Source organism: Coenobita brevimanus, chromosome 45 (genome assembly GCF_032717465.1).
Source record: "Coenobita brevimanus isolate Jiangsu-jjx chromosome 45, ASM3271746v2, whole genome shotgun sequence".
NCBI lineage: Eukaryota > Metazoa > Arthropoda > Malacostraca > Decapoda > Coenobitidae > Coenobita > Coenobita brevimanus.
The window spans coordinates 31,079,031-31,104,721 of record NC_136998.1 but is presented as its reverse complement, the minus strand read 5'-3'; the positions used below and the strand labels follow the sequence as shown (position 1 = coordinate 31,104,721).

At 39.7% G+C, this 25,691-nt stretch overlaps 1 protein-coding gene across 1 annotated transcript; it reads right to left on the bottom strand.

The window, feature by feature from the left end:
• Positions 1-722: 722 nt before the first annotated feature.
• Positions 723-25,615, bottom strand: LOC145398483 (Golgi-associated PDZ and coiled-coil motif-containing protein-like). The gene is made up of 13 exons (XM_080271359.1): positions 25,528-25,615; positions 21,270-21,406; positions 20,718-20,888; positions 18,049-18,224; positions 17,134-17,278; positions 15,539-15,670; positions 15,124-15,249; positions 10,062-10,189; positions 9,621-9,749; positions 8,259-8,491; positions 6,923-7,193; positions 5,615-5,710; positions 723-976 (listed from the first exon to the last, which is right to left on the bottom strand). Exons 1-13 carry the CDS (start codon positions 25,613-25,615, stop codon positions 901-903), a joined length of 1,908 nt encoding a protein of 635 aa, XP_080127485.1. The 3' UTR covers positions 723-900.
• Between the last annotated feature and the right edge of the window lie 76 nt (positions 25,616-25,691).

The following is a 25,691-nucleotide window of genomic DNA, read 5'->3' as shown; positions in this document are numbered from 1 at the left end:
TCTCTTACATGCATAATTTTAATACTGACACAGTTTACATAAATAAAGTACTAGACAATGTTAATGTGTCATGTACAGGAATAACCTGGTGAGCAAGGAGCTAAAAAGCCACTTAAACTGATAAGAATATGACAGTAAGACTTGCCATAATCCTGGTAATGCCCTTAAACAAACTTCTTTCTCTATGTAAAACACTACAAACTGCATGTATATTACAGGTGTATAATGACCTGTACAAACTTCAGGCTGCTATGTAAGAACACTGGTATAAATCTTGTTATTTCATTTTGTAACTAGTCATACTGAATAATTATCAATAACTATAATAGCAAAAAAAAAAAAAAAAAAAAAAAAAAAATGCTAGTACTGTGCACATTAAAATGTCTGATTTCTGTGACTGGACCATAATGAAAAAAGTAATGTATGGTACAACACTGCATATATTCTTGAGAAAAACAAATAAATAAATAAATAACATGGGTGTTACTCGGACAAATCCTATACAATATGAATGGCTGGCTGAGGATAGGATAACTGAAGTTAACAGTATGGTTGTAGAAGCTATCAAGCTTGCATGAAGAGGATACCTTGCTAAGTGGTGAACAGCAACACCTTCATTCCACAGGTCATTATGGCTGATGAGTACCGTACCCTGGTGTAGGTGGTGGATTTAATTTTGCTAAAATGGATTTTACTTAGCTTCCACAAGACCCATGAACAAACAGCCCAGCTAATTCATTACTGCATACCAGTCCCTAAAAAAAGTTACCATGAAACATTTGCACATAAAGATGTTCCTGTTCATCACTACAGTCCCCTAGCTGTCCACTCTGTACCCCGACTAAGATTACATATGAACACTGCCAATATCTGGTGTCATGGTAGCTTGACTCTGGCCTTTCAGTAACTGCCATTAAACACATGAGTGCTTTGTGGTGCCTCTTCTGCCTCTCCTGCTTTCTTGCTACACTCTTCACTAAAACAACAAAGAAAATAAACAAACATTACCACAACAAAAAAATAAGGTGGTACTGAACTTTAATACATATTACAGGATGCCACAGTTCATTTGGACTGCTTGCTTACAGACATGGGATAGCGTTTATTTGCCTACAACTTGCCTCAGCACATTAGTACATTTCAATGGCCTTAATATTTTTTCACAAAATACAATGCTTATGCAAGCAACAGGTGCTCCTGTTCATGTAACAGAAACTCTTAGTTGATTTAATAAATAAAAGAAATAAGTATGCAATCTTTTTAGCTTATCTGTCCCCCAAAGTGCAGTTTATGGTGAAATTTTAAAATGGATTAAATGAGAATATTTTCATTGTATCATGTAGTGAAAGTATTCAACAACATGATACCAGCACTGAAAATGCAACATTCAATCAACCTGGCAAAACAAAACTCCAAACTCTGTTGTGAAAAGTGCACAGTCTCGATAAGAGCATCTGCTTATCTGTATGATAGCACAATGGTTACACACCAAAGAGGTAAGAAAAGAGAATGAAATGGCATCCAGTAAACAGAAGATCTAACCAGATCTGAAATGCTGTGCCAAAAGTTAACTGCTCATGCATGTGTAATAGGTGCTCTTTTTACATCACATAAAACAAGTACAGTATGTAGGAAATCAAAATTAACTCTACCATCTGCAATGGACAATTTCCAAACATAATAAAAAATTCAATAAAAGCTGATAAAAATACTAAATATTTATGGGATATTTGATTTGTGTAAAAAATAAATTGTCTATTTCAGTAAAAAATTGAAAGAAAGGCATCTTCATTTCACATCAGCATAACTGTTCTACAGAGGAATCAGTTGGAGAAGAACAGGGAGGTTTTAGGAAGGGAAGAGGGTGTGTAGATCAGATATTCATTCTTAGGTCTTTAGTGGAAAAGTTTCCAGAGAAAGGAAATAAATTGTCTGCAGCCTTCATGGATTTGGAGAAAGCATCTGACCTTCATGGGTTTGGAGACAGCATATGACAGGATGGATAGACAAGGAATATGAAAGGCATTAAGAATAAATGGAGTAAATGGGAAGTTGTTGAATGCCGTGAAGAGTATCTATGAGGGTGCTAATGTTGCAGTGCGTGTGGACAATGAACTAAGTGAATTTTTCTATCTGAGGGTTGGATTGAAACACAGATGTGTCAGGTCTCCATGGTTGTTCAATCTATATATGGATGGGGATATAAAAGAGATACAAAGTAGGGTAGTGGATGTTGGAGCAGCCCTAATGAGAGAGGGCAGTGTTTGGAAACTTCCTGTACTGTTGTTTGCAGATAATACAGTACTGTGTTTTTAAGTGAAGATAAAGGCTTGGTGAAAGAGTCTGGGACAGTGTGTAAGAAACGGAATCTAAAGGTGAATGTAGGAAAGAGTAAGGTTATGGTTTTCGAGAGAAATGAAGTCACTGAACGTACAATAAGGCAGGATGAGGAGGAAATGGAAAATGTGAGTGCATTTAAGTACCTGGGTAGTCTGATGAGTAAGGATGTAAATTTAGAGAGTGAAGTGCTTGAAAGGGTATAACAGGGAAGAAAGGTTGCTGGTTCTTTGAAGCCAGTGATAAGAAACAGGGAAGTAAGCATGGAAGTAAAAGAGTCGCTGCATGACAGTATTGTGATACCAACTCTAATGTATGGAAATGAAGTTTGGACCTTGTTGGAAGGACACAAGTCAAGAGTGAGAGCAGTGGAAATGAGTTATTTGAGAGAAGCATGTGGAGTCACATGGAGAGACAGGCTGACAAATGAGGAAGTGAAGGAGCACTGTGGAGTGGATTTGGATGTGATAGAAAGCGTTAGGAGAAATACAGTGAGGTGGATTGGCCATATGGAGAGGATGGAGAGCAAGAGACTGACGAGGAGAGTGTATGTGACTGAGGTGGAAGGAGGAGAGGGAGGGGGAGGCTGAGGATGAGATGGAGAGATGGAGTAGAGAGGTATATGCAAGAGGGGGTTATGAGCTGGGAGCAGGGCAGTGAGATGGCGGGGGACAGGGTGACATGGAGGCGATTTGTTTGTGGCTACCCCTTACAGGATTCAGGTGTCTGGTAACAGATAGACAGACTGATAGATAACTGCTCAAAAGGAAGAATTATATAGTATTTACATGAGGAAGAGTCATCTATTCAGAAGATACTGTTGTACCTAATGAATATCCAGCTTTTCCTGATATGGGTAAAATTCTTCCAATCTGAATAAAGAAAAAGTCCCTAATGCTTATTCTGATTCTATACATGTATTTCTGCAGAAGCCCAAGGTCCGGTGTGGTCAGTCTTTGCTTACCTTTAGCCTCTATAAAGTTATGAAAGAATATCAGCAGCAATTATGTCATCTGTACAGCACTATGTTGCAGGGAAAAAAAAAAAAAAAAAAAAAAAGCACAATATCATCATCATCATAACAATAATCCAACTTCTTATGACTAATGCACAAAGTGATGAGAATGGTCCATATCAAGAAGAGGAAAACCAGATACCCAAGTAGGAAAAATTATGAAGAGGATGCAGGGTAAAACAGGCCCATGCTATACATGCATTCGCTCTTCACTGATGATGCAGTTTTATGCCATGCACTCCCATCTTTGATAAGCCAAGGTGTTGCCCCTATTCAGAGGCCTTCTGTTGGCATATATAACACTTCACAACTGGATACCTTTCCTGATGTCAACCAATGCACCTAGCCTGGGATCAAACACTTGGCTCCTTAGCTGATAACATGCACTCTAATAAACTAGACCACAGTGGCTGCCACTGACCCATCAGTCATACTTTTAAAATTTTTTATTCTATCTAACAGACTCAATCTTGTCACTATCACTCATCATGCCATACAAAGCAAGCACCTATACACTGCATACAGTGGGACTGAAGGATTAAGTGCAGTCTGTTAACAACGATGAATTTCATGATGATGTATTTTATCTTCAAGCAGCAAGGCCAACCATAGCAAATGGATATTAATGACAAGCACAAAGTGAATGATTTGAAAATGCTATCCCTTATTAGGTCAAACAACATTACAGGCAACAGTACTTACAATCACTGAAGCTTATTCTCAAAGACAAAATACAGTATGTGAATCAGTTAACTATTTCTTTAAGGGTTCACAAAATATATCAGTATGCTGAACCTCTCAATTCTAAATATAATTTTTTTCTACCAAACTATCTTTGAATAAATGATGAGCAAACTCTTACCCTTCCTGAAGTATCTGTATAGTTTTGAATACAACCTAATGCAATAAAATCATGCAATTTCAAGGAACTTGACCACAGCTTAAAATAACTTGCATGCATTGTAACTGTACCACCTATCATCCCCGGAATGCATATACCATACAGTTAGTCCTCATTCAAAGTTTCACTTACGGTTGTTTCACTAATAAACTGCTTGTGATGTACATATTAATTTTTTTTTTTCAACACTTAAATCATGAACCAGAGGCCTATGTCACCTACAGTTGTTTCATTTAACCTTTTCAAACCTATTACCCATCTGCCTGCGTTATTTTTCGTATCAACAGACATTAATTTAGTGGGATTAGGACAAACCTCCAATTGTGAAGGATTTAATAATTGCTATATTCTTCAGTTTGAAAAGACTCTCCAAAGCTGAATAAAATAATTCAGCAGCAGAAGTAACGAGCTATAAAAGACACCATGAGGGAGATGGGGGGTTCAAACTGCAATCTGCCTGTAAACATCCTATATTTTAAGCGAGAACTGACTGTACTGTAAGCTCTCACCAAATGATCTTAGGCCTTGCTATGCCTACTTTTACACTTGGTTCTCTGCATTTGGTACATTAGCACCTCCAGTCAGTCTATACATAATACTGACCACCCAGAACTACACCCAAGTTCTCAAATAAAGGCTGCTTCCCCAGTTGATTTGTTTGCATCTCAGTGAAAAGAATCCCCATATGATTGGCTTCACTGGAAAGGTATGGAACTCCCTATGGATTCCAAGGTACTGTAGCCTCCAATTGGTCTACGTACATAATATTCATCACTCAGAACTACAACCAGGCCCAGGTTCCCAAAATAATGGCTGTTCAAGAGTTGATTTATTTGCATCTCAGAAAAAAAAAAAAAAAAAAGGTTTCACTCGGGATGTAAATAGTCCACTCAGGGTTCTACAGTAACTGTATAACAATGGTTAGGTTAATGTTTTGTGCGCTCACTAACATCACTGCCAAAGGTGACTGGAAATGGAATGTAAGGAGTGAAAGTTTCGTTGCTTTCCATCTTAACAAAAGCTATGACTGTGCAAGTGGCCTTAACCCCTCCAATCTGATGTAATCTGCATGTGAAGTCTTGGTATCACAAAATTACTTTATTTACTTTAAGAAAGATATCAAGCAGTGAAGGGTTAATGAAAGCTATATGTAACGCCCTAGCAGTTAAAAAAAAATTCTTTCATAAAGTGAATAAAATCCTCTGCAGATAGCAAGACCAAAATGAAACAGTCATAAGACTAAGAGTTAAGGTGAAAGGATCCAAACCATTCCACCATGCGACATGAAACAAAATCCCAGAACACCATTATTACTGTATTTGCTTTTAACTCAAAATGCCCATGAAGCAGAGTATCCTTACATTGGGAACTTTGTGTTGAGCTTCTGTTCTATGTCCTCAAGTGGAGTGCGGCAGCCAAGGTGGAGAGACTCTTCTGTCTCATCAAGTGAGGGGGAACTGCAAAAAAGGAAGAGATGGTGGTGGGCATTAATCTCATTCAAAAGATCTAAGTGACTGTCATGTCAAATTCACTTCACTAAGATGATTTTTTTACTGCAGGTATTCCTCTTATCTCTAGATAACTTTATTTGCCTTGTAATGGACTTTTGAACTGAAGGGTTTAGTGTGAGATAAGAGAGGGAAAGTGGTGGAGTCAATTTCATTCAAAAGGTTTAGATGGTAAGCAGGTCAATTCAGCATAACTCTTCATGCTATACTTCTGGATAAATACATCAACCTGTGATCTATTTCCTTACCTGAATACAAAATCATATTAAATTTTAATGTTTAAAATAAAATGACAATCATTCCTCAACACATGCAAAATCACTGACATACCGACATTCCTGATGTGATGCAAACCCCAGCTTTCAGAAACAGATACTTATGGAAGCCTTATATTGTGCTTACTATGATTATTTTATTACTGTAGTGTGTATAGTATGTTACTTGTCATTACATCAATGTGTTCAATTTGTTTAGTACAGCATGTACAGTACCCTTATTATTACAGTGTGTATGGTACATGCAATCACTGGTTATGTACAGTATGTGTACATACAGTGCTGAAACAAGAGTTGTGCAAATCCTGACATTTGCAAAGCTCTCAAGAGAGGAATCCTTGCATAACATGGGAGAGTGAACTGTACATGAAATCTTACTTCCTTGAATAAAACATTATGTTTTACAGATATATCTAAATACTGTCAAAGCAGGCATATCAACTGATGAATGAGAGCAACCAAGTGACAGATTCATTTACTGAGCAGAACTGTATGGAGGTCTACCTAGGATATATGACACAATACAGTATTTGGCAACAGATGAGTATATTGTGTGATCTCCACTACTATACTTCAGCACCGTCTACCTATGAGAATCTTCTGTAACTTCACAATGAGTATCCTAACCCACTGAGTCCTGAGATGTCAAATTTCAATTTACTATTGCCAATTCTTTATGATTCCATTCAGTTAAGGAGAGATTTTTTGAACTGGAGGGTTTAAAAGTAGTTTTAATAAACTCCTTCAATAACAGAAGCCTTTCCTAAGTTGAAATAAATCATCTGGGAGCAGCAAGACTAAACTAAAAGGAAAGTCACCAAGAGTCAAGGGATTTAAACTTGAACATATAAAGTGATACCCACTACTACTTCTGATCACAAACTACCTGAGTGAAGATTCCGTAATTGAATCCTGGGTGTCCTTAAAGCTTGTGTCATTGAGATCCTGTGGGTTTAGGATCAGGTGCTCTCTGGGGGTGATGGTGGTGGTGATGGGAGCTGAGGGTGGCTCTCCAAGGGGTTCTGGGGTTGACTCATTCCCAGGGGGGTTTTCCATGACTATTGAGGATTCCAGACTTCTGCTTGGAGTGTTGTTGGTACTTTTATTATGTGGAGTCCTTGCCTGAATGCTTTCTGTGGTTCCTTCATCATCACTACCTACAGTATTTAAAAGATACACAAAAATTTAGTTGTCATCATCATCACCTTCATCTTACCTTTTTCTTTACCTACGGATTGGAAGTAATCACATTCTCATCATCATCTAAATCCTATTTTCCACTAAAATGAAAATGAGGTGTGAAAGCTCTAAATACCAATGCAGCTAATATAAAAGGTAACACTAGGAGAACTATCATTCACAGCAAAGTCAACACACACATTTTTTTACAGAGTATGTGTGTGTGTGTGTGTGTGTGTGTGTTTTTCAATGCATTTCATAAAATCTATGGGAAAGCCACTCTATCAAACACCAAGTTAAATATGGTACACTGTATATGAATGAAACCGTTATCTGCAATCTTATACAGTATGGTACAGGCTTCTAGCCTTTGTTAGTTTTTTTGTTTCAGTTTCCATACCTCACTTACTCAACACATTCATTTATTATCATGTCGTGCCACCTTCTTGGCTTTCCACGTCCCATTCCACTTAGAACTCATTAAGATATACCGTACCTTTTCACTATTAAGTACACATCCATTCTCTCTGAATGACTATACCATCTAACTACACTTTCTTCTCTCTTCTGATCAACAAACTTTGTTGTGCTACATCCTTCAAGGATCTATTCCTATTATCTCACCCACCTACATAACCCACATACATTCCTGGATAGTTACTTTCTACTACTCCCAATCAGATTTTAAAATCACACCAAACCAAAGTATCATATTAATATTTAAATCTGGTCACTGTTATAGAACTAAAAACATTTGAGAATTCTGCTTTACTTACAGTTTCAATAACTATGCAAAATGTAGATTCAATATCGATAAAGCTGTACATGTACAGCTGTGAACATAAATACTAATACACTTTGTAACAAAACAGTATGCGATAACTTTCACAACCCAGCCATGTGAATTCTGAAGCCCAGTAAGCTTTTCAAAATACAGTATCTGTACAGGTTCTATATGTGTCTGACTAAAAAGTGGAGCAATATTACTGTTTACAACAGTATAGCAGATCAACGTACTGTACAACAATGTTGCTACTCCCTACCTAAGACGTCACTGTGAAACTCGAGGTGAGCAGTCGCACCATTCAGTGATGTCACGTCATCTGTGCCCTCATTGCCACCTGCCATTAAATCCCTCTCCGCCAGCTCGCCATCCTCCACCACACCATTCCCCTCTTCTGCTACAGCCTCACCCATCACTCCAACATATGTTCCATTGCTGTGTGCTGCTCCGTCCTCTGCATGCTCCTCAATCACCTCTGCATCAAGCCTCCTCCTATCAGAATTAAGTAAAGCTTTCATATATACAGTATTAAATTTAACTCATGCTGACTAACTGGCACGCAAACAATGCTTGCGTCAGACCTTTCTCATGCACAGTACAGGTGCATCTTAGCAAATACAAAGCTGACATATGCTGCAGATTGGATTATAGATCTTATCCCGTTAAGTTACTTGTCGTATAAATAAATCCCTATTAATTTTATTCAGTTTTATCTACCATCCTACAAGACTAAGCAGCACCTGAGAATATGTTCTTGTAGCTTTTTTTGGTATGGCACATCTTTAACATGAACCCACCTTACATAAACTTTCTTCTTTACTTCGGTCACCATATAAAAAAAGGACAGGTATAACCTGTCAAGTAAAAACCCATTATTAGGCAGGGTATCATATCTCAGAGTAGATTTAACATGTAAAGTATAGGGATGCATTTTTGAGCCTTGGGTTTCCCCCCCCCCCAACCAAGTCCTAAACCCACACAAATGAGTCCAAAAACAAGTTTAAAGCCAATCTAAATGGCCTAACAGCTGTAAAAGAAGCTAACCCAAGCCTAACACCTGTAAATAACTCACTAAAACCAACAAATAAAATCTGGAAATTGTCAATATTAAGTCTGGAAAAAATCAAGCTTAGTAAACTATACCCCAAAATAACAATGTTCACCCCACCTATGGCTAAAACACATTAATCTAAGCCTAAAAACCGTTTATAAATCAACCTAAACACACAACTTGAGTCTCATATATTCTTGGAAAAGCAATATCTTCTGTCATTTTCGGACAAATGTAAATCAGACAACACAAAATCAATTCACATTAAAAAAAAAAAAAAAAAAAAGGGCAAAAGATTAATTTTAAAAAATCAAAGCACCATATTCAATCACTAACAAAATCTGTTTTCTGCAAAGTTTCTGAATTTGTCCAAAAATTTCAAAACAATTCTACATGAGCTGGAAAAAAAAAAAAAAAAAAACTGTACAACTAATTATGAACCATAAAACTAATGCCCCATACTTCATCATTACAGTAATAATTTACATTTTCTGTAATCCATTCCTGACTTTGTCAAGAAATTCAGAACAAATCTATACGAAACCTGCAATGAAAGTGAGCTCAACTTACCTTGGAGAGTCTAACAACATGTTGTCAGTGGAACCTCGGACACTTTCTATGGATGCACGTGAAAGTCGCCCATTTGGCATCAACTGACTGCTGGTCATGCTGATCACATCTTCATCAAAAATTTTGTATCTGTTGAAAATTATATTCAACATTATCTTATAATGAAACTCTTACCAACATAAAGAATACAATCTGAGCCAGTTTTTTAAAAAGTACCTTCTACTGTAATATCAAACCTTAATTTCAGTTCTAGGGTAATTTTACTGATAAGCAGTAATGCAATGGCACAAATATGTGAACTATTTTAAAAGACAGCAATATACAGCTGACCACAAGCACATAGCGTTCTTTCTATCAACGTTCTCTGACTCTCACCCAGAGTGATTTTTGGCTACACTTTGTATCATGCAAGAGTATTAGGGTTTTGTTGCACCAACGTACTTAAAGTTGTAAGGGTCATCGCCCAAGGAGGCCTCGTCGTCATCATCCTCAGGTGAGACATAAACAACCTCCAGCCTTATGGTGCCCTCTTGTGATGATAACACCTGCACTGCCTCTGCATGGCTTAGCTGTGCACAGAGGTTGATACATGAAATAATCTGGCTAATGATTTCTCTCACCACTGCTATTTCATATCAGCAATCAGTTTTACCTACTGTACCAAAATTAAGTAACAAGTACAGTATAGGCAGGTCCCGTTATACGAGCATCCGCTACATGAGAAACTAACGATATGAGAAAGGGCAGTTTAGACCCAAATTCGGTGATGCAAGCATGATTAGTTAACCTTGCCCTGTTTTACCCATAAGTTATGTACTCCGTCATATGAATATTTGCTATCCTATTTTTTACTCCGTTATATGTGTTTCGCTTTCCGAGCAGTCCTCCATTAAAATACAGTATCCCACTCACATAACGGACCTGCCTGTACTGTGCTGAGACACTATGACATAATGAAAATTAAAATTTTTCATAAAAATTGTGATTACTGATATTAAGTTACAAGAATACAGAAATTGTGGGGGGGGAGGGAAATCCTTAAAATTTCACCGAGTGCACAAATTAAAATACAAATGTAAAGAAACTGTGACAACTACGACATTTAACACTTAGGCTGACCCCACGCGCATATGCCCGTTACACCCCAAGGTCGGCTGGGAGTTGCCAGGCAGCACATAGTTGCTTGCAAATGTTTATACTCTTTTCTTAGTTCTGACCTTATTTTTCATGCTACATTAATCATTTTAATATTAAATTGTTTGCAATAGGTTTTTCTATAAGGATATATGCATATCTATCTATCTATCTATAGCCCGACGCCCTAATCCCGCAAAGGGTGGCCGCAGACAAAACGCCTCCAAGTCACTCTGTCACCCACCATTTGACTCCCCTCCCCCCAACTCACCCCCCCCTCCCTCATATACCTCTCAACAACATCCCTCCACATCATACTCGGTCTACCCCTCCCTCTCCCTCCCTCCACCTCACCTACATACACCCTCTTAGTCAGTCTTTCATTCTCCATCCTCTCCACATGTCCAAACCACCTCAGTGTATTTCTCCTAATCTTTTCAACCACATCCACATCTTATATATGCATATAAGATTGAATATAATACTATCATTACTAATACTATGACAGAACGTACAACAACGTGAAAAGACATATGGTAGGCAGTTTGTGTAAATGTTTGTACTCTTTATGTATTTTCAACATTACTGTTTTATTTCATCCAATTTAGTCTCTCTCTGTTCACAAGCATTTGTTCTACAATAAAATATGTATAAAGTAATAAGTAGACAACCAACATCACTATTACTAACACCAGAAAAACAGCATAAGGAAGGCCTGGTGCGTTCCACTGGCACGCAGTCTTGTAAATATTTACAGTACAGTAATCACTCCAATATCCGGATCAATAGAGCCATCGGTAGGTTCGGATATTGGTTTTGTCCGGATATTGGGCCCCAGCTTATGGACTTGTACTTACGGACCCTAACACAGAGAAACACCTATACAACTCCCTCCGGACATGCATAGCACCTATTTAACACCCAAATCACACCAATAAGGCACATAAATGACTGAAATAAATGCAATAGACACATAAAATGTGGGTTTAGAAGTATGTTCATACATTAATAAACATTCTGGTACTTATGGACTCTAACCGAACCTAACCTAACCGAACCTAACCGAACTCTGAAAAACCCATTCCTACTGCACATGCATGAGGTAAGTTTAGTATGGAAAGAAGTACAGTATGACACTTTCTGGTAAGTATAGTATGGGAAAAATACAATATGAAACATTCTGGTAAATATAGTATGGAAAATAGTACAACATGAAACATTTTGGCTACTTACAGCAAGTCCCTGGCCACCTTGATGAATAACCGCCTCCTTCCTCGGACTCTGACAGTAAGAACGATTTCCTGAAGCACTTGCACTACACTCTTCCTGAAGTCTTGCACTGAACTTAGTCACTAACACACAGAAGTCCGTTCTTTTCACAGTGTTCACTTTAGTCCAAATAATGTTCCATTAAATTTAAGTGTTGCACATTAACTTTTCCCAAGTTTTTTTAAGTTTCCAAAGCCAAAACAAAGAAGGTTAGTTACGTTAAATTTCTTTTCTACTTAGTCTTTTCTCCCAACTTGAAAACCTTAACACAACACACCGTTTTTTTCACTGCACAACACTCAAAATTCCCGTGTGGTCTAGTGGAGAAGTTCTTGCTGTTTATTCACTGTCAGAGCCCGAGAGTATCACTGGCAGGCGTCCAAGGGGTGCATCGGTGGGTAGTGGTGATGGCGTACCGACTACAGAAGACTCTGAAGACAGCCGCAAACTCACGTCGAGCGGTGACTCCACTGTAGCTGATGTGCTGGGCTGTGGCTCGGAGCATGAGGGCCTGTCTTGGGGAGGCAACGGAGTGGAACCAGGGCTTGGCACAGCGGGGGTCACGGGCCTGAAAAACTGTCAATCGTTGACTGACGCAAGGACCCGACGATTCTGGCGATTGATGATGCGCTGCCGGAAAGCACGCACTTCCTCCACGAGTCCCAAGGGCCCCATCTCCCTGTCGCAGTCCGGGTGTTCCAGGTAGTCTAGGGACGAACTCTAGATGTTCCCGGAGTGCGCTCAGCTTGGGGATGGCTGGAGGAGTGTCCTGCTGGGCGGAGTCTGCATCATCATCGCCTGCGACGTCGGAATCTTCAAGTTCGGGACTGACACCAGCAACCGAAGACGCGATCTCGATATCAGACAACGTCTGATACCCAGGATCGCCCTCGTCGTCGTCCAACCACTCACGAACATCGTCCACATCAACATCGTCGCCGTGCGTACGCAGCTGTGCATGGAAGTCATCCACGTCAAACCCTAGGAAATCGTACTCCACATCTGTTCCGAGAAGCAGACGAGACCAACCATTTTCAAGAGTTTTCACAGGGACTTCCTTCCATGCACTAGCCCAGTTGTACAGCGCAGACTTGATGTTGTAGCGGCGAAGGTTTTCCAAAGTCCGCTTGCCTCGAGTGTCACGTCCTTCCCTGCGCTCGTCCTCGTCCTCGAGAACCACCATCACCTCGTCCAGGAAACTTCCGACGGTACAGGCGCTTTGTTGCCACGATCACTCCTTGGTCCATTGGTTGAATGAGAGCAGTCGTATTAGGTGGCAGAAACATGCACCTAATACGGCCATTCTCAGCAACCAAGTCCTTGTCGCACGGGTGGGCAGGTGCATTGTCGAGGAGAAGGAGAGCCTTTACCTGGTCGCGAGGAATTCCCAGTGTCTTCGTCTGGTAATGTATGACCTCCTTGACGAAGTGATGGTGAAACCAGTCTTTGAAAATCACAGCTGTGAACCATGCTTTCAAAGAATGGTACCATACGACAGGAAGGACATCCATCACCCCACGAAGGCACCGAGGCTGCTTTGCACGGCCAACAATAACGGGCTTAAGCCGGTGCATGCCGTTAGCATTGGCACAACACAAAGCAGATATCCGTTCCTTAGAAAGCTTGCGGCCAGGTACACGCTTCTCCGTCTCATCGGCGAGAGTGTTCGTTGGCACCGAGCGATAGAATAGGCCAGTTTCGTCAGCGTTATAGACTTGACCGAGAGTGAGGCCCTCCCTGTCGATCAAGCCTTTCACCTTGTGCCGAAACTCGTCCACTCCATCTCGTTAGCGTCCAATGCTTCGCCATGTGCTTTACGGTTAGTAAGGCCATGTCGCAACTTGAACGCGAAGAGCCAACCCTCGGATGCCTTGAAGTCTAGGGCGTCGTGAAGCCTTGCAAACTTCTCAGCAGCAGCCTTCAGCTCCGCTCCACGTACCATCACACCAGCTGCACGTTGCTGTCGATACCAAATCAACGTGGAGCGGTCGATCTCTGCATACTTGGGAGTAAACATAACCTTCCTCTCCACGTTGCGTTTGCTTCTCGACGAGAAGTCAGCCGTGTACTGCATGAGCTTGTCTCGGGAACGCTTGATATCAAACAAACAAAGTCGACCGGGCCAGGTTGAACTCGCGGAGAATGCGAGAGGAAGACCAACCCGCATCAACCTTCTCCAATATCTCCCGTTTCTTCTCCAGAGTCAACACCACTCTCTTCCTTTTCTCAGGAGGCGGGGCCATCATCACACACACTAAGAGTAGGGCAGAGAGCAGCAGGAGGCCTTGCAGGCACGGCACCACCACAAAAGCGAGCACGTGGGCAGCCATTACGAAGAGCGCAGGTCCAGTCGCGGTGAGAGACAGGCGGGAAGTGGGGAGGATGCAGCGGCGCTCTATCGGACGTCGGAGGAATGACGAACCAAAACAATGCTCTCACGCGGCGCGCGCGGCAAGTTCAAATTACGGACGGCAAAAAATCGTTTTTTTTTCCAATTTTTTTGGATTTTCGGACCATTTTGGGAATGTTTGATCCCAGGACGATAAGGTTCGGTTAGTGGGGATGTTCGGTTATTGGGCGTCCGGATATTAGAGTGATTACTGTATACCCTAATTTTATTTTATTTCTGGCAATATTTTACGTGCTACTGCATTGACGAAGAATGGGAAGACATTGGTGCACATTTTAAATCTAGTCCTATGAACGCAGAAAAATATATTGATTTTTGGCAAATATTTTACTTCAATGACATAACGTCATTGGCCAGTTTACGGGAGTTTTTCGGATGATGTAAATAATGTCACTGACCAGCCAATGTGTGTCTTTATGTATTTCTCATATATATTGATGTTACCAAAATTTTAAATCATGCACCACACTAAAACAGCACAGACAATCCTTCAACATAACCAGAATTAAATCTCTCTGAAAGCACCAATTGAAATGCTGGCTTTGTGTGGTTCACTAGCTTCGCATCCAGAAGAACCTGGGGTTGTAACTGCTTCTACTATAGTACAGAAAGCTACTGTATTACTACTACGAATATTAATACAGGTAGTATTACTACTACTATTGATTTTAATGCTAGACCCTTACATACCTCCTTAAGTGATATGTCATTGACTGAGAGAATAGCATCCCCAACATAGAGGTGAGGGGTGCGTCCAGCTGGTGTGTCAGGGTGGATCACTGATACCAGGATTGGCACACCATGTTCACGCCCACCCTGGCAAAGACACACACAAACATACTAATTTAGACTATGCCTTAAACACATTATTGAACAAGTATATGCCTAGGTTCAGCATCTAGATACATTATCTACAGTTACAGTACCGCTGAACTGAACCGTGCTTGTAATCCTGCATCAAAAACATAAATGCAACGAAGCACGGAGATAGGTTATTCAGTCCAAACATTTGTGTCAAGAATAATGAGTCACTTGTCCAAGTGGTATTATATGAGCAATACACCCCAGTCATCCTCTGAAATGAAACCTTTGATGCCTTACTTACTGTGATGGACATGCCAAGCCCCTCATGTGGTGGTTTCTGCAGGGTGACAATCCTGCGTTGCTGGTTTCGTCCTGGTCGGCCTGACCCTGCACCATTCACCAAACACCCACCACTGTCACCCTCACCCTCCACCTGATGCACACACAGGTTATAAAGAAATGATTAATTCCTTCATTACTTACATAAAGAAATGTTTGAGATTCAGTATCCAGTCACCAATAACTGTGAATTTGCTCTTCATATATCAAAAGGGTAGTACTGTATATGCAAATTTATTGACCTCCACTTATTTTTGCTGTTATATGCAAATTTATTGATCTCCACTTATTTTTGCTGTTGCTGTTACAGCCTTATGCTCATCTGGATGTTTTTTTACATGCAAAGATGAAAGAATCAACAGCTGGATGACTTCAAGTTGTTCTAAGAAACAATAATGGGAGTGCAGATTAATGTTGTCTCTTACCGGTGCAATGAAGCATTTGTTTTCCTGTGGACGGAGATGGAGTTGAGGAATACTTGTGCATCAGAGCATTTTATTCCCACTCATGCAAGAAGTAATCACAATACTGTGTATGGTTCTATACATTTTAAACAAGTGGGGTGAGTTACTGGTGCCACCATTTCTCTTACCTGGTACTATGAATTCTGAATACTAAAACAATGGGTTTAGATATCCTATGTCAGACTATTAGGTGAGGTCATTTTTCTAGGATGAAAATGTTTGGTGTTAACAGGGACTGACATGACTTGTACAAGAAAGCCAGTGTCTTAATTTCTTTCCTCTTATTATGCCCTGTAATTCTGTCTGATAATAACCAGTACTAGAATACTTCAAATATTTTCTATATCTGACATACTTGAGGTACCATTTGCATGACATACTGCACATAAATCAGAGCAGTCCTGTATATTCTAGCCCAACTAATTTTCTTCAGAAATGGTCAAGTTCGGCTTACACAAGTTTTACTTATTCATGGTATTTTTGGTCTCTAAAGTCATGCAAGCTAAGATCCAACAGTAAATGCATAAATCATTAAACTGTACTACAAATTTCCTACCTAAATTTATCTGTAGCTTGAATATGTAAACTAGCACAGTCAAAAATCATAACAACAACAGAAATTTATGAAGACAACATAATGCAAGTCTAATGTTTTATAAAAAAAAAAAATAAAATAAAATAAAAATAAATAAATAAAGTCAACTTTTCCAAGTTTCAATTTGAACTGAATTACATATCTGTCATAAAACTGGCTCAAAGATATCAAAACACAATAGACAGTTCTTTATATACTGTACAGTACAGTCACTTCTCAAAGGCTTTGATGTGTGCAAGCAAAATACTACTTTATGTGAAACAACTTTTTGGTTCATAGCTGAAAAAAGAAAGAAAGAAAGAAAAAAAAAAAAAGATATAAAAAAACTCTATATTGAATCGTAAGTACCTCTTGGTGATGAATACATGTCAGTACAGTATATAAACATCTTAATAATGAAACAACTTTAATCAAGAACTCACTGTTTACCTGTATGCTTACTTTACTACGTGTACTGAGTAATTCCAGTTTATAAAAAAAATAATCTTCCCTCCATACCTGTGCAGAGTGTGTGAGACGACTACGACATGCCCGGACAACAGTTTTGTGTCGGTGGAGGTGGATCTCTGCCTCCAGCTGCCGCCACAACTTATCATGCTCCTCCCCGCGCAAGTCTCGACCAAGAAGCTGGATCTGCTGAATTCTGACCAAGGTAACTGGAGTTGGAATGACTGAAGGAAATAGGAATATAATGACCCACATAGGGATCTACATGGTCCCCTATACTGGGAACTCCAATACTGTGATAGTCAATGTACGGTATTAGGAAATAACTTTGTAAAATTATGTAATATGTAGTATGCATACAGTTTGGTAAGGAGTAAAAAGATAATGCCCAAAAGAGCATATTAGACTACCCTCAATATCAATTAAACAGTGACACAGTTTTGCCAGAGATGACATTACCAACTGGTGGAGGACGTACTGTACTGTCCTGTTCTCTCAGGGATCCAGAGAACTATCACAGTGAAATGTTTGCCAACATTTTCCTGCCAACTGTGGTGATGGAAGGTGCTATAGTACATAAAACACTTTTATGTGACAGCAATTTAATGTAATAATAATAATAATAATGATAATAATAATAATCTGGCCTTTTGTTTCTCAAAAGCGCCAGTTCTTCCTTTTTGGAATTCACTAGCGCTCGACACACATACATTATTTTCACAATTACAAGAATTGTGACATTTCTTGTATATAATACAAGCTACATCATATATACATGAAAGTGGCAAAAATTAAACCCTATAATCATCCGTCATAGAACACAAAAAAGGAGTATAAAAAGAATGAATTCCATTTCATACTTGAGGAAGAGAGAAAAATATGGATGGCAGGACACTGCTGGTGAAGGATTCTTGGCAAACTTTCGCATGTGACAGTAAATGCACAGGAGTTTGGTGATGGAAATACCTGCCAGCCAACTCCTTGTCCAGATATTTTGCAGCAAGTTTGGCCCCATACAGTTCCCCCTGCAGACTCAGAATGTACCGGCGCAGGGTGTCATTCTCTTTCCTCAGCATTGTAGCCTCGTGGGATCCAATATGCACCTTCATACTCTCACACCGCTGCTCCTCCAAATCCTTCTCCTGCACAAAAGGCAAAACTGTATAGAAAGTTCTCATGATATATTGCCTCTTCTGATTTTTTTTTCTATCAAGTCCACAGTAATTAACAGAAATTGTTTATACAATATCCATTGCTACCCAGAAGTATGATTTAGAAGTTTTCCCCAATTTACTGTACTGTTTGTAAAGCTGTGGTACTGTACTTTGTACACATATCTCTGACATATACTTATTGTGTTCCTCACCTAGATATCTCAGTTCTGTCATCATCATCATCATCAAGATAGCCTATTCCATCTACCCATCATCCCATCCTTTACTGCTTCTGTTTATCATGACCACAGTGGCCTGGGGCTAGGCTAGTCAGTCCAGATACTTAAGCTGAAAGTGACCAACTGCTTACCCCTAAGCTGCATTTTGTAAGAAATTACCCCAATCATTCCCACACAGGCCAAATTCACCTGGTGTCCTGCAGGATGTCAGTCTGCAACATAACCAGTAAGCCATCAAGTTACAGTACTCCACATACCTACCATACTACACAGGCCTATTTTTTTTTATAACTTATTATAGGTTACTTTGTGATTACAGTACTGTAGCTTGTGAGGTCTGAACATTTTCAACATGGTAGCATAGCACAGGAGGCCACTTCAATGGATACTGTTTCCTGGACACAAAACCTACAGATTAACTCCCAAGAAGTAAATAACTGACCATATAAAGCAGTCCTCTCTCCACCATAGCGTTGCCAGATCAGTGGCTCATATCATATGCTTGAAGCAACATCCTACTGTTGATGGTCCATAATTATATTGACATGCATGATCAGCGTACCATCACTTGGTACTATATAATCCACTCCACTCAAAAATATATCTATGTTCAAAATATACCAGAATGCTAAGCATGTAAATAGCTATCATTAGCTACTGTAGTTATCCAATTATCTGGCCTTAAATGTAAACAGTACAAACATTAATTTCATACTTACAAAGTCTTCCTATTTGCAGCAAACAAAAAAAATATTTTGTATTACACAGCTGAATAATTATAAAGCATTTCATCATGATCAACCTAACTTTATTCCCTACTATGAAGTGTGGAAGGAATCTAGAAAAAAGAAGGGGACACTGCAGAAGTAGAACCACCAATACAGCACCCAATAAAATTGGCCATACAGTCACTCACTCACCACTTAGGCCTCTGGAATTCTCAGCTCATTCTCACAGACTAAACCATTCACACAAAGGTGTACTTCATAATGCATATGAAACAGAGGCCATATTGCTGACAGGCAAGTTTAAAAATGGGTGCAACTCCATTCAGGTGCATCTCATCTTATCTTATCTTATCTTAACAAAATTTCACATGCAACACTACCATGGTGAAAGTACTGACAACATAACTGCATTCCCTATACAGCATTTCATTTTATCAGTTTGTCTTGCAGTCTTCTTCCTCATCCTGTTATTTACCAGTACCTATTCATTATTATTATTATTATTATGTTTTTGACTCTGGGCATAGGCTTCATAGCCTGTTACCATGGCCCAGTAGTCCTCCTACATCCACACATCTCCACATATCACTACTTCGGCACTAACACCCAACATCCATATTGAATACATGACAGAGCTGTCTCATATGATAGAGCTGTCTCATACAAGACTGGTGTACTGGCATTATCAGGGGTGTTTTTATGACATGTCAGCGGGTCGTCAGGTAGATCAGTAAAGTCTGCTTTAATGACATTCAAATCCTTAAACTCTTCCCTGCCCCAACAGGGATTCGAGCCTGGGTCCATTAAGACTGCAAGCTAACTTTACTGATTCGGCCACCGCCCCATGAGGAGCGTAGGAGCCCAGGTCTAGGCAAGTTGGTCCTGGCATTTAAGATGAGAGTGACCAGCCTCACTCATCCCTGAGTGGCATTAGGTGAGCAATACACCCCAACCACCCTTTGGATATAAACCTACACAGGCTCAATCCCATTGGAGCACCTGGTGATATACTGTAACTAAAACATAGAGTACTGCAAAAAACACGACCTAACTTACACATTCGTAATTTGACAAGCAAACTGGTGAAATGTAAGCTTTAGATGGTACTGGAAATCAGCAAAAGAAAAAGAGCTCTATTCAACCACTGTCATGATTTTATGATATATGACAGGAAAGTAAGTACACACAATACTGCAACTTGAACAGCAAAATCAATGATGTAATAACCAATCACTATCATCATCACCATCAATATCCTGACCTTTTCCCACCTAAGGACAACATGACGGGAGAGGTAGGGTCCTGCAAACATGGAATGCACATGCAGAAGGGGGGGGAAAACTACTAGCAACATGCTCAGCGAAATGGGCCAGATAATCAATCAGATATCACTCAATCTCCCAGAACCCTGGCTTTGGATCACTGGCCTAACCATCTGCACCTTTTATTTTTTTTCTTCTTCTCTTAGAGATATGTTTCACATACACCTGCCAGTTAAGTAAATACAATATTACCAATCGCTCTCTGATTTTCTCAGAGTCTTGTGACTGAGGTGATCGGCCTGCAGCATGGAGTTTCAGCTGGCTTGAGTGCAGTTTCATCAGCAGCTCCTTGTTCTCTGCCTCACACACCTGTCGGAACGCTCTTGCCTCAGCACACTCAAGTCGCAGGTGCACTAGCTCAGCCTGTTAAGGAGCATTAACATTAATATGGCATGCTTTTTCTCACCTGAAAAATGATCCTAAGCCTTCCCACTCAGTTCATGGTCAAATGTGGTCAGTCTGGAGAGTAGGTTAGACTAAAAATCAAGGAGACCCATTTCTATCTCATAACTATGGCTCAGTGAATTTCATAAAATCAAAACTGAGTACTGAAATGTGGAAGTGGTTCAGGTTCATCATGTAAATTACTGAATATTTGTTACTTGTACCAAGAGGGTTATTGATGGCTATATGTATTACCTTCAGTTTTAAGTGTCTCCATATCTCAATGAAATCATGTGAAGGTAGGAAGAAAATAAGCAAAAGCTTATTATTAAACTGAAGGGGTTAAAATGGGGAACTCACCTCTAACTTGGCATTAGCCTGGAAGACAGTCTGAGCCTTGTGTGTGAGCTGAGCAAAACATGATGACAGTGCTTCCAGCCGAGAACGAGCCTGGGCCTGAAAGTCATGCTCCTCGATGTCATAGTGCTCGATTTCACCTGGAGGCAAAATAAAAGTGGTATCCTCATCCTCATTATTATTAACACCATCCCTGCCTCCTTTTCTCACCTAAGGACAGGGTGAATCAGGGTCCAAAATGTGGATCATGAAAAAACATGTCTGAAGGAGACCTACTGAAAAGCATGCAAAGTGGAACTGGCCACACACTCTTCACCCTCTATTCAAGACCCTAGACTACACACTTATACATATGCATAAATGCAAAGTGTGCATGCATGAACACACACACACACACACACACACACACACACACACACACACACACACACACACACACACACACACACACACAAGAAAGGGAATAGACAGAATCCACTCAACAACCGACCAGTATCAATGATCAGTGTTTAAGTAAGATATTAGAAAACCTGATAGGAAAAGTTGAGTAAACCATCTAGAAGAACACAGTATGATAAAAGAAAGGCAGTTCAGTTTTAGAAAGGGAAAATCATGTGTTACTAATCTATTAAGCTACAATGATAGAGCTAGAGAAACATTTCAGAAAAGCGATGGATGGATGGACAGTATCTACCGGTATAGTATTCAGATTTCAAGAAAGCATTTGACAGGGTACCACACCAAAGACTTTTATGGAAACTGTACCATCAAGGAAGTATACAAGGCAACCTGTACTGCTGGATGCTGGATTTCCTCACAGGTCTGTATTGTTGGATGCAGGATTTTCTCAGAAAAAAAAAGAAATGAGAACAGTACTAAAGGGAATATACTCAACACGGAGGGAAGTGACTGGCAGAGTTCCACAGGGCTCAGTGTTGACACCAATTATGTTTTTAGTATATATATATATATATATATATATATATATATATATATATATATATATATATATATATGACAAAGACAGTAACACCAGAAATGGAAGCTATATAAATGTTTGTGGATGATGCAAAAATACAAAGGAAAATTACTAACAAAGATTCTTGCAGAGAGCTACAAGAAGAATTAAATAAACTTCATGAATGGAGCAATAAATGGCAAATGGAATTTAATGTGGATAAGTGTCATGTAATTAAGCTTGGTAAGAGTGAGAAATGACCAGCTTGGGATTATAAGTTGGGAAGATCAACCCTACACATATTAGAAAGGGAGAAGGACTTAGGAGTGATTATCAATAACAGAATATCTCCGGCTGACCACATCAGTGAGAAAGTATGTAACATGTATACAGTAAGCCCCCTCGTTTGGCGAATTTCAACTTGGCGAAACTCACTTTTGGCGGTAGGGTGGCCACGGACCACCGAATGCGCGCTTGGCGATATGAATTCAAACTTGGCGGTCCCCTGGTGGCCGCACGTTGAACAATATCAAGAAAAATTGAAAATGTCAAAGCAGGCAAAAATAACAAAGTTTTCTTAGAGAATCTGGACAGACAACGCAATATCCAAGACGTCATTGCCACCATTCCCGTAGACGATGATAACTGTGAAATCATTGATAACCCCCCCCACTCGATGTGCCACAAGAACAGCCCCAAAAGCAGCCACAAGAACAGCCGCAACCTCCCCAGCCATCCCAACCTCCCCAGCCACCCCAACCTCCCCAACCACTCCAGCCAAGCTTCGCTGCCCTCTTTAAGCTGGATGCTGACTTTTCTGGCTTCGATGAAGTGGATGATCAAGCGAGACAAATGGTTGCTAAGGGGGTTATGGGGGAGGAGGGGGAGAGTGATGAGGAAAGTGGTAGTAGCAACTAAGCTGCCCCCACTGCCACTCCGACGTCCCCAGCCAAGCAAGCCTATCTTCACTCTATTTACGGTTAGTTACAACCTTTATATCATGTCTTATTAGCTTTATTTATTGTTTATTGGTCTGTTTTCTACATGTGTATTAATATGTGAAGGCAAAAGATTTTATTTCAGCTCGAAAGATGGTGTTTTAGGGGTCAAAAGGGGGACTTTGGCAATGACCAAAGACTAATTGAGGCACTTTATAAGCAATTTATATGGTAAAAAGAACTCGCGTTTGGCGAAATTCGAATTTGGCGGTAGTTTCGTCAGACTAATTGGATCGCCAAACGCGGGGGCTTACTGTACACTGCTTGCTAATATAAGAATAGCATTCACATATATAAATGAAGACTTGCTGAGAAAGATAATATCATCATTCATCAGACCAACCCTGGAGTATGCATCAGCAGTCTGGAACCCTCATCTCAAAAAACACATAGATAAGACTAAAAAAGTGCAAAGGGAAGCCACAAGATGGGTACCAAGCTAGCACCACATCGAGTAGATGGTGAGAGCTCCCACCTACCACCTAATTAGGGGAAATTTTTTCACCAAATGAAAATCTTTATTCATTCAAGGCTTTAGGAAAGAACATATTGATGCTGGCTGGTCAAAGGATAAAATAAGACTGATGATTTCATGCACTCCTCTAGTCTGTAACATAACAGCCATCTTCAGTAACTGAGCTCAAGCAGCAAAGAAGAGGGCGTGACCTATTATGCTTACGTTTTTGAAGGCTTTGGCCATGAAAAAACTGTAAGCATTTTTTACATTTGGTGATGGTAATTAACAATAACACTGAGACCCATGTGGCTCCAGCACCACTGATATGCCTGGATAAATATTTTATTGATAATATGCCCATACTGTTGTTAAACATCACCCAAGGCCTCTGATTTGAATTATCTTTTCTTTCTAGGCCAGCTGACATCCATGAGGAATGACTCCATGAGTCCAGCCTACCACAGTGAATAAACTGTTACTGCAAAGAAAAAACAGGCCTATGTTATGTATAGCAACCTCAGCCAGGTGTCATATGCACAGAGTGACTGTATGCAGGAAGTTACCGTTCCCCTCTCTATTTAGCCTAAATTAATCTAACCTAACCAAACCTGAACTAACTTAACCTAATCTTATCCTAGATCAACCTAGCCTAAATTAAACTAACCTTACTTCATGAAATGACTGATTTCACTGTCTGCCTGTGACATACATATGTATATTTATTTATATATATTTATATATCGACCTATAGTTATATTGTATATATGTCGATAAGACATCCAACTATCTCCCTGACACATATATTTCATAAAATGTTTTTGATAAATGGCACAATACTTGAGATAACATGCAGATACTTTCAGCACAACAACTAAAGGGCACTCAGCATATGCGCACTTAGCGGAACGGTAACTTCCTGCATAAAGTCACTTCGTGCAAACAACACAGGCCTTTGTGTAAACATGGCTGAGTTCCCCAAATGGGAATGTTGTGCAACTGCAGCCAGCAGGCTTTCAAGCCATACCAATCCCACTAAACTACCTCTCAGGGCAATGGTGACTATTCATCTCCCACCCAGAACTTATTACTGGAATGAATTTTACTATAATCCTGCATTTTTCCTTTTATTCACAGCTCTGGTAGATCTGTGTGACTACATTCCTGGGGAAACAGGGGCTGTAGAAACTAAGCAGAACATGAGCTGTAAAAAATAAACAAGACCTTTCCCTAAAAAATGGTCTACACCACTTCTATGATATGTTCCATAACTTGTTTCTTAAATGTCAACTTTGCTCACATGAGCGAGATTCTACTAAAGATCCATTAGTACAAGCTATATCACATGAGTCAATGTAATACGGTATGTATATAAATCACAGTCTCCCAATGCCATTACCACATCACCACAAGGTTGTCATCCATTACAACAGGTTCAGAATTTATAGGAATACCAAATACATATCCCAGTCAACTATGGTTCCTTATATTAATACAAAAATAAACTATTTAAACACTTATGAAAACGTGAAAGCTTTGCTGCCACTGGCTTCATAAACTACCAGCCAATAAACAGTGGATAGTCAAAACTTTAAGTCAATCATATCCCTCATCATCATTTCATTTTATCTGGCAGTGTTACACTGTCAAAATCAGTAGATGACACAACCCATTAAGTGTAGCATAATAAAGTCAACCAGACAAACAAAACAATATATGAGAACATTAACCTTCAGAAGTTAGTGAAGTCACATGATGCAACTTAAATTTTGTGCAAGCACTTCACTTTTCCTATGTTTGATGGCAAAACTGTATGCCACCTGCTTGCTTCAAGTGCTCATGCTCACTTACCTATTAATAAATCCAAATCAACGAAAGCCTTATCGAATTCCTTCTCTAATATGTCGAGCCAGCGGAAAGTGACGTTTGTGGCCGCCATGACAGCAGCTGCCAGCTGGGCAAAGTAAACAAAACCGACAACAAATTATTTGTATTGCAAACTGTAGCTAAAATGA

What these genes read in the sequence shown, in the direction of transcription:
- LOC145398483 (XM_080271359.1), bottom strand. Translation starts at nt 25,615, where the DNA reads ATGGCGGCCACAAACGTCACTTTCCGCTGGCTCGACATATTAGAGAAG. An exon ending in AGGCTAATGCCAAGTTAGAG is followed by an intron (nt 20,889 to 21,269) that starts GTGAGTTCCCCA and finishes GCTCCTTAACAG; the next exon opens with GCTGAGCTAGTGCACCTGCG. An exon ending in GGCTTGGCATGTCCATCACA is followed by an intron (nt 15,250 to 15,538) that starts GTAAGTAAGGCA and finishes TGTCTTTGCCAG; the next exon opens with GGTGGGCGTGAACATGGTGT.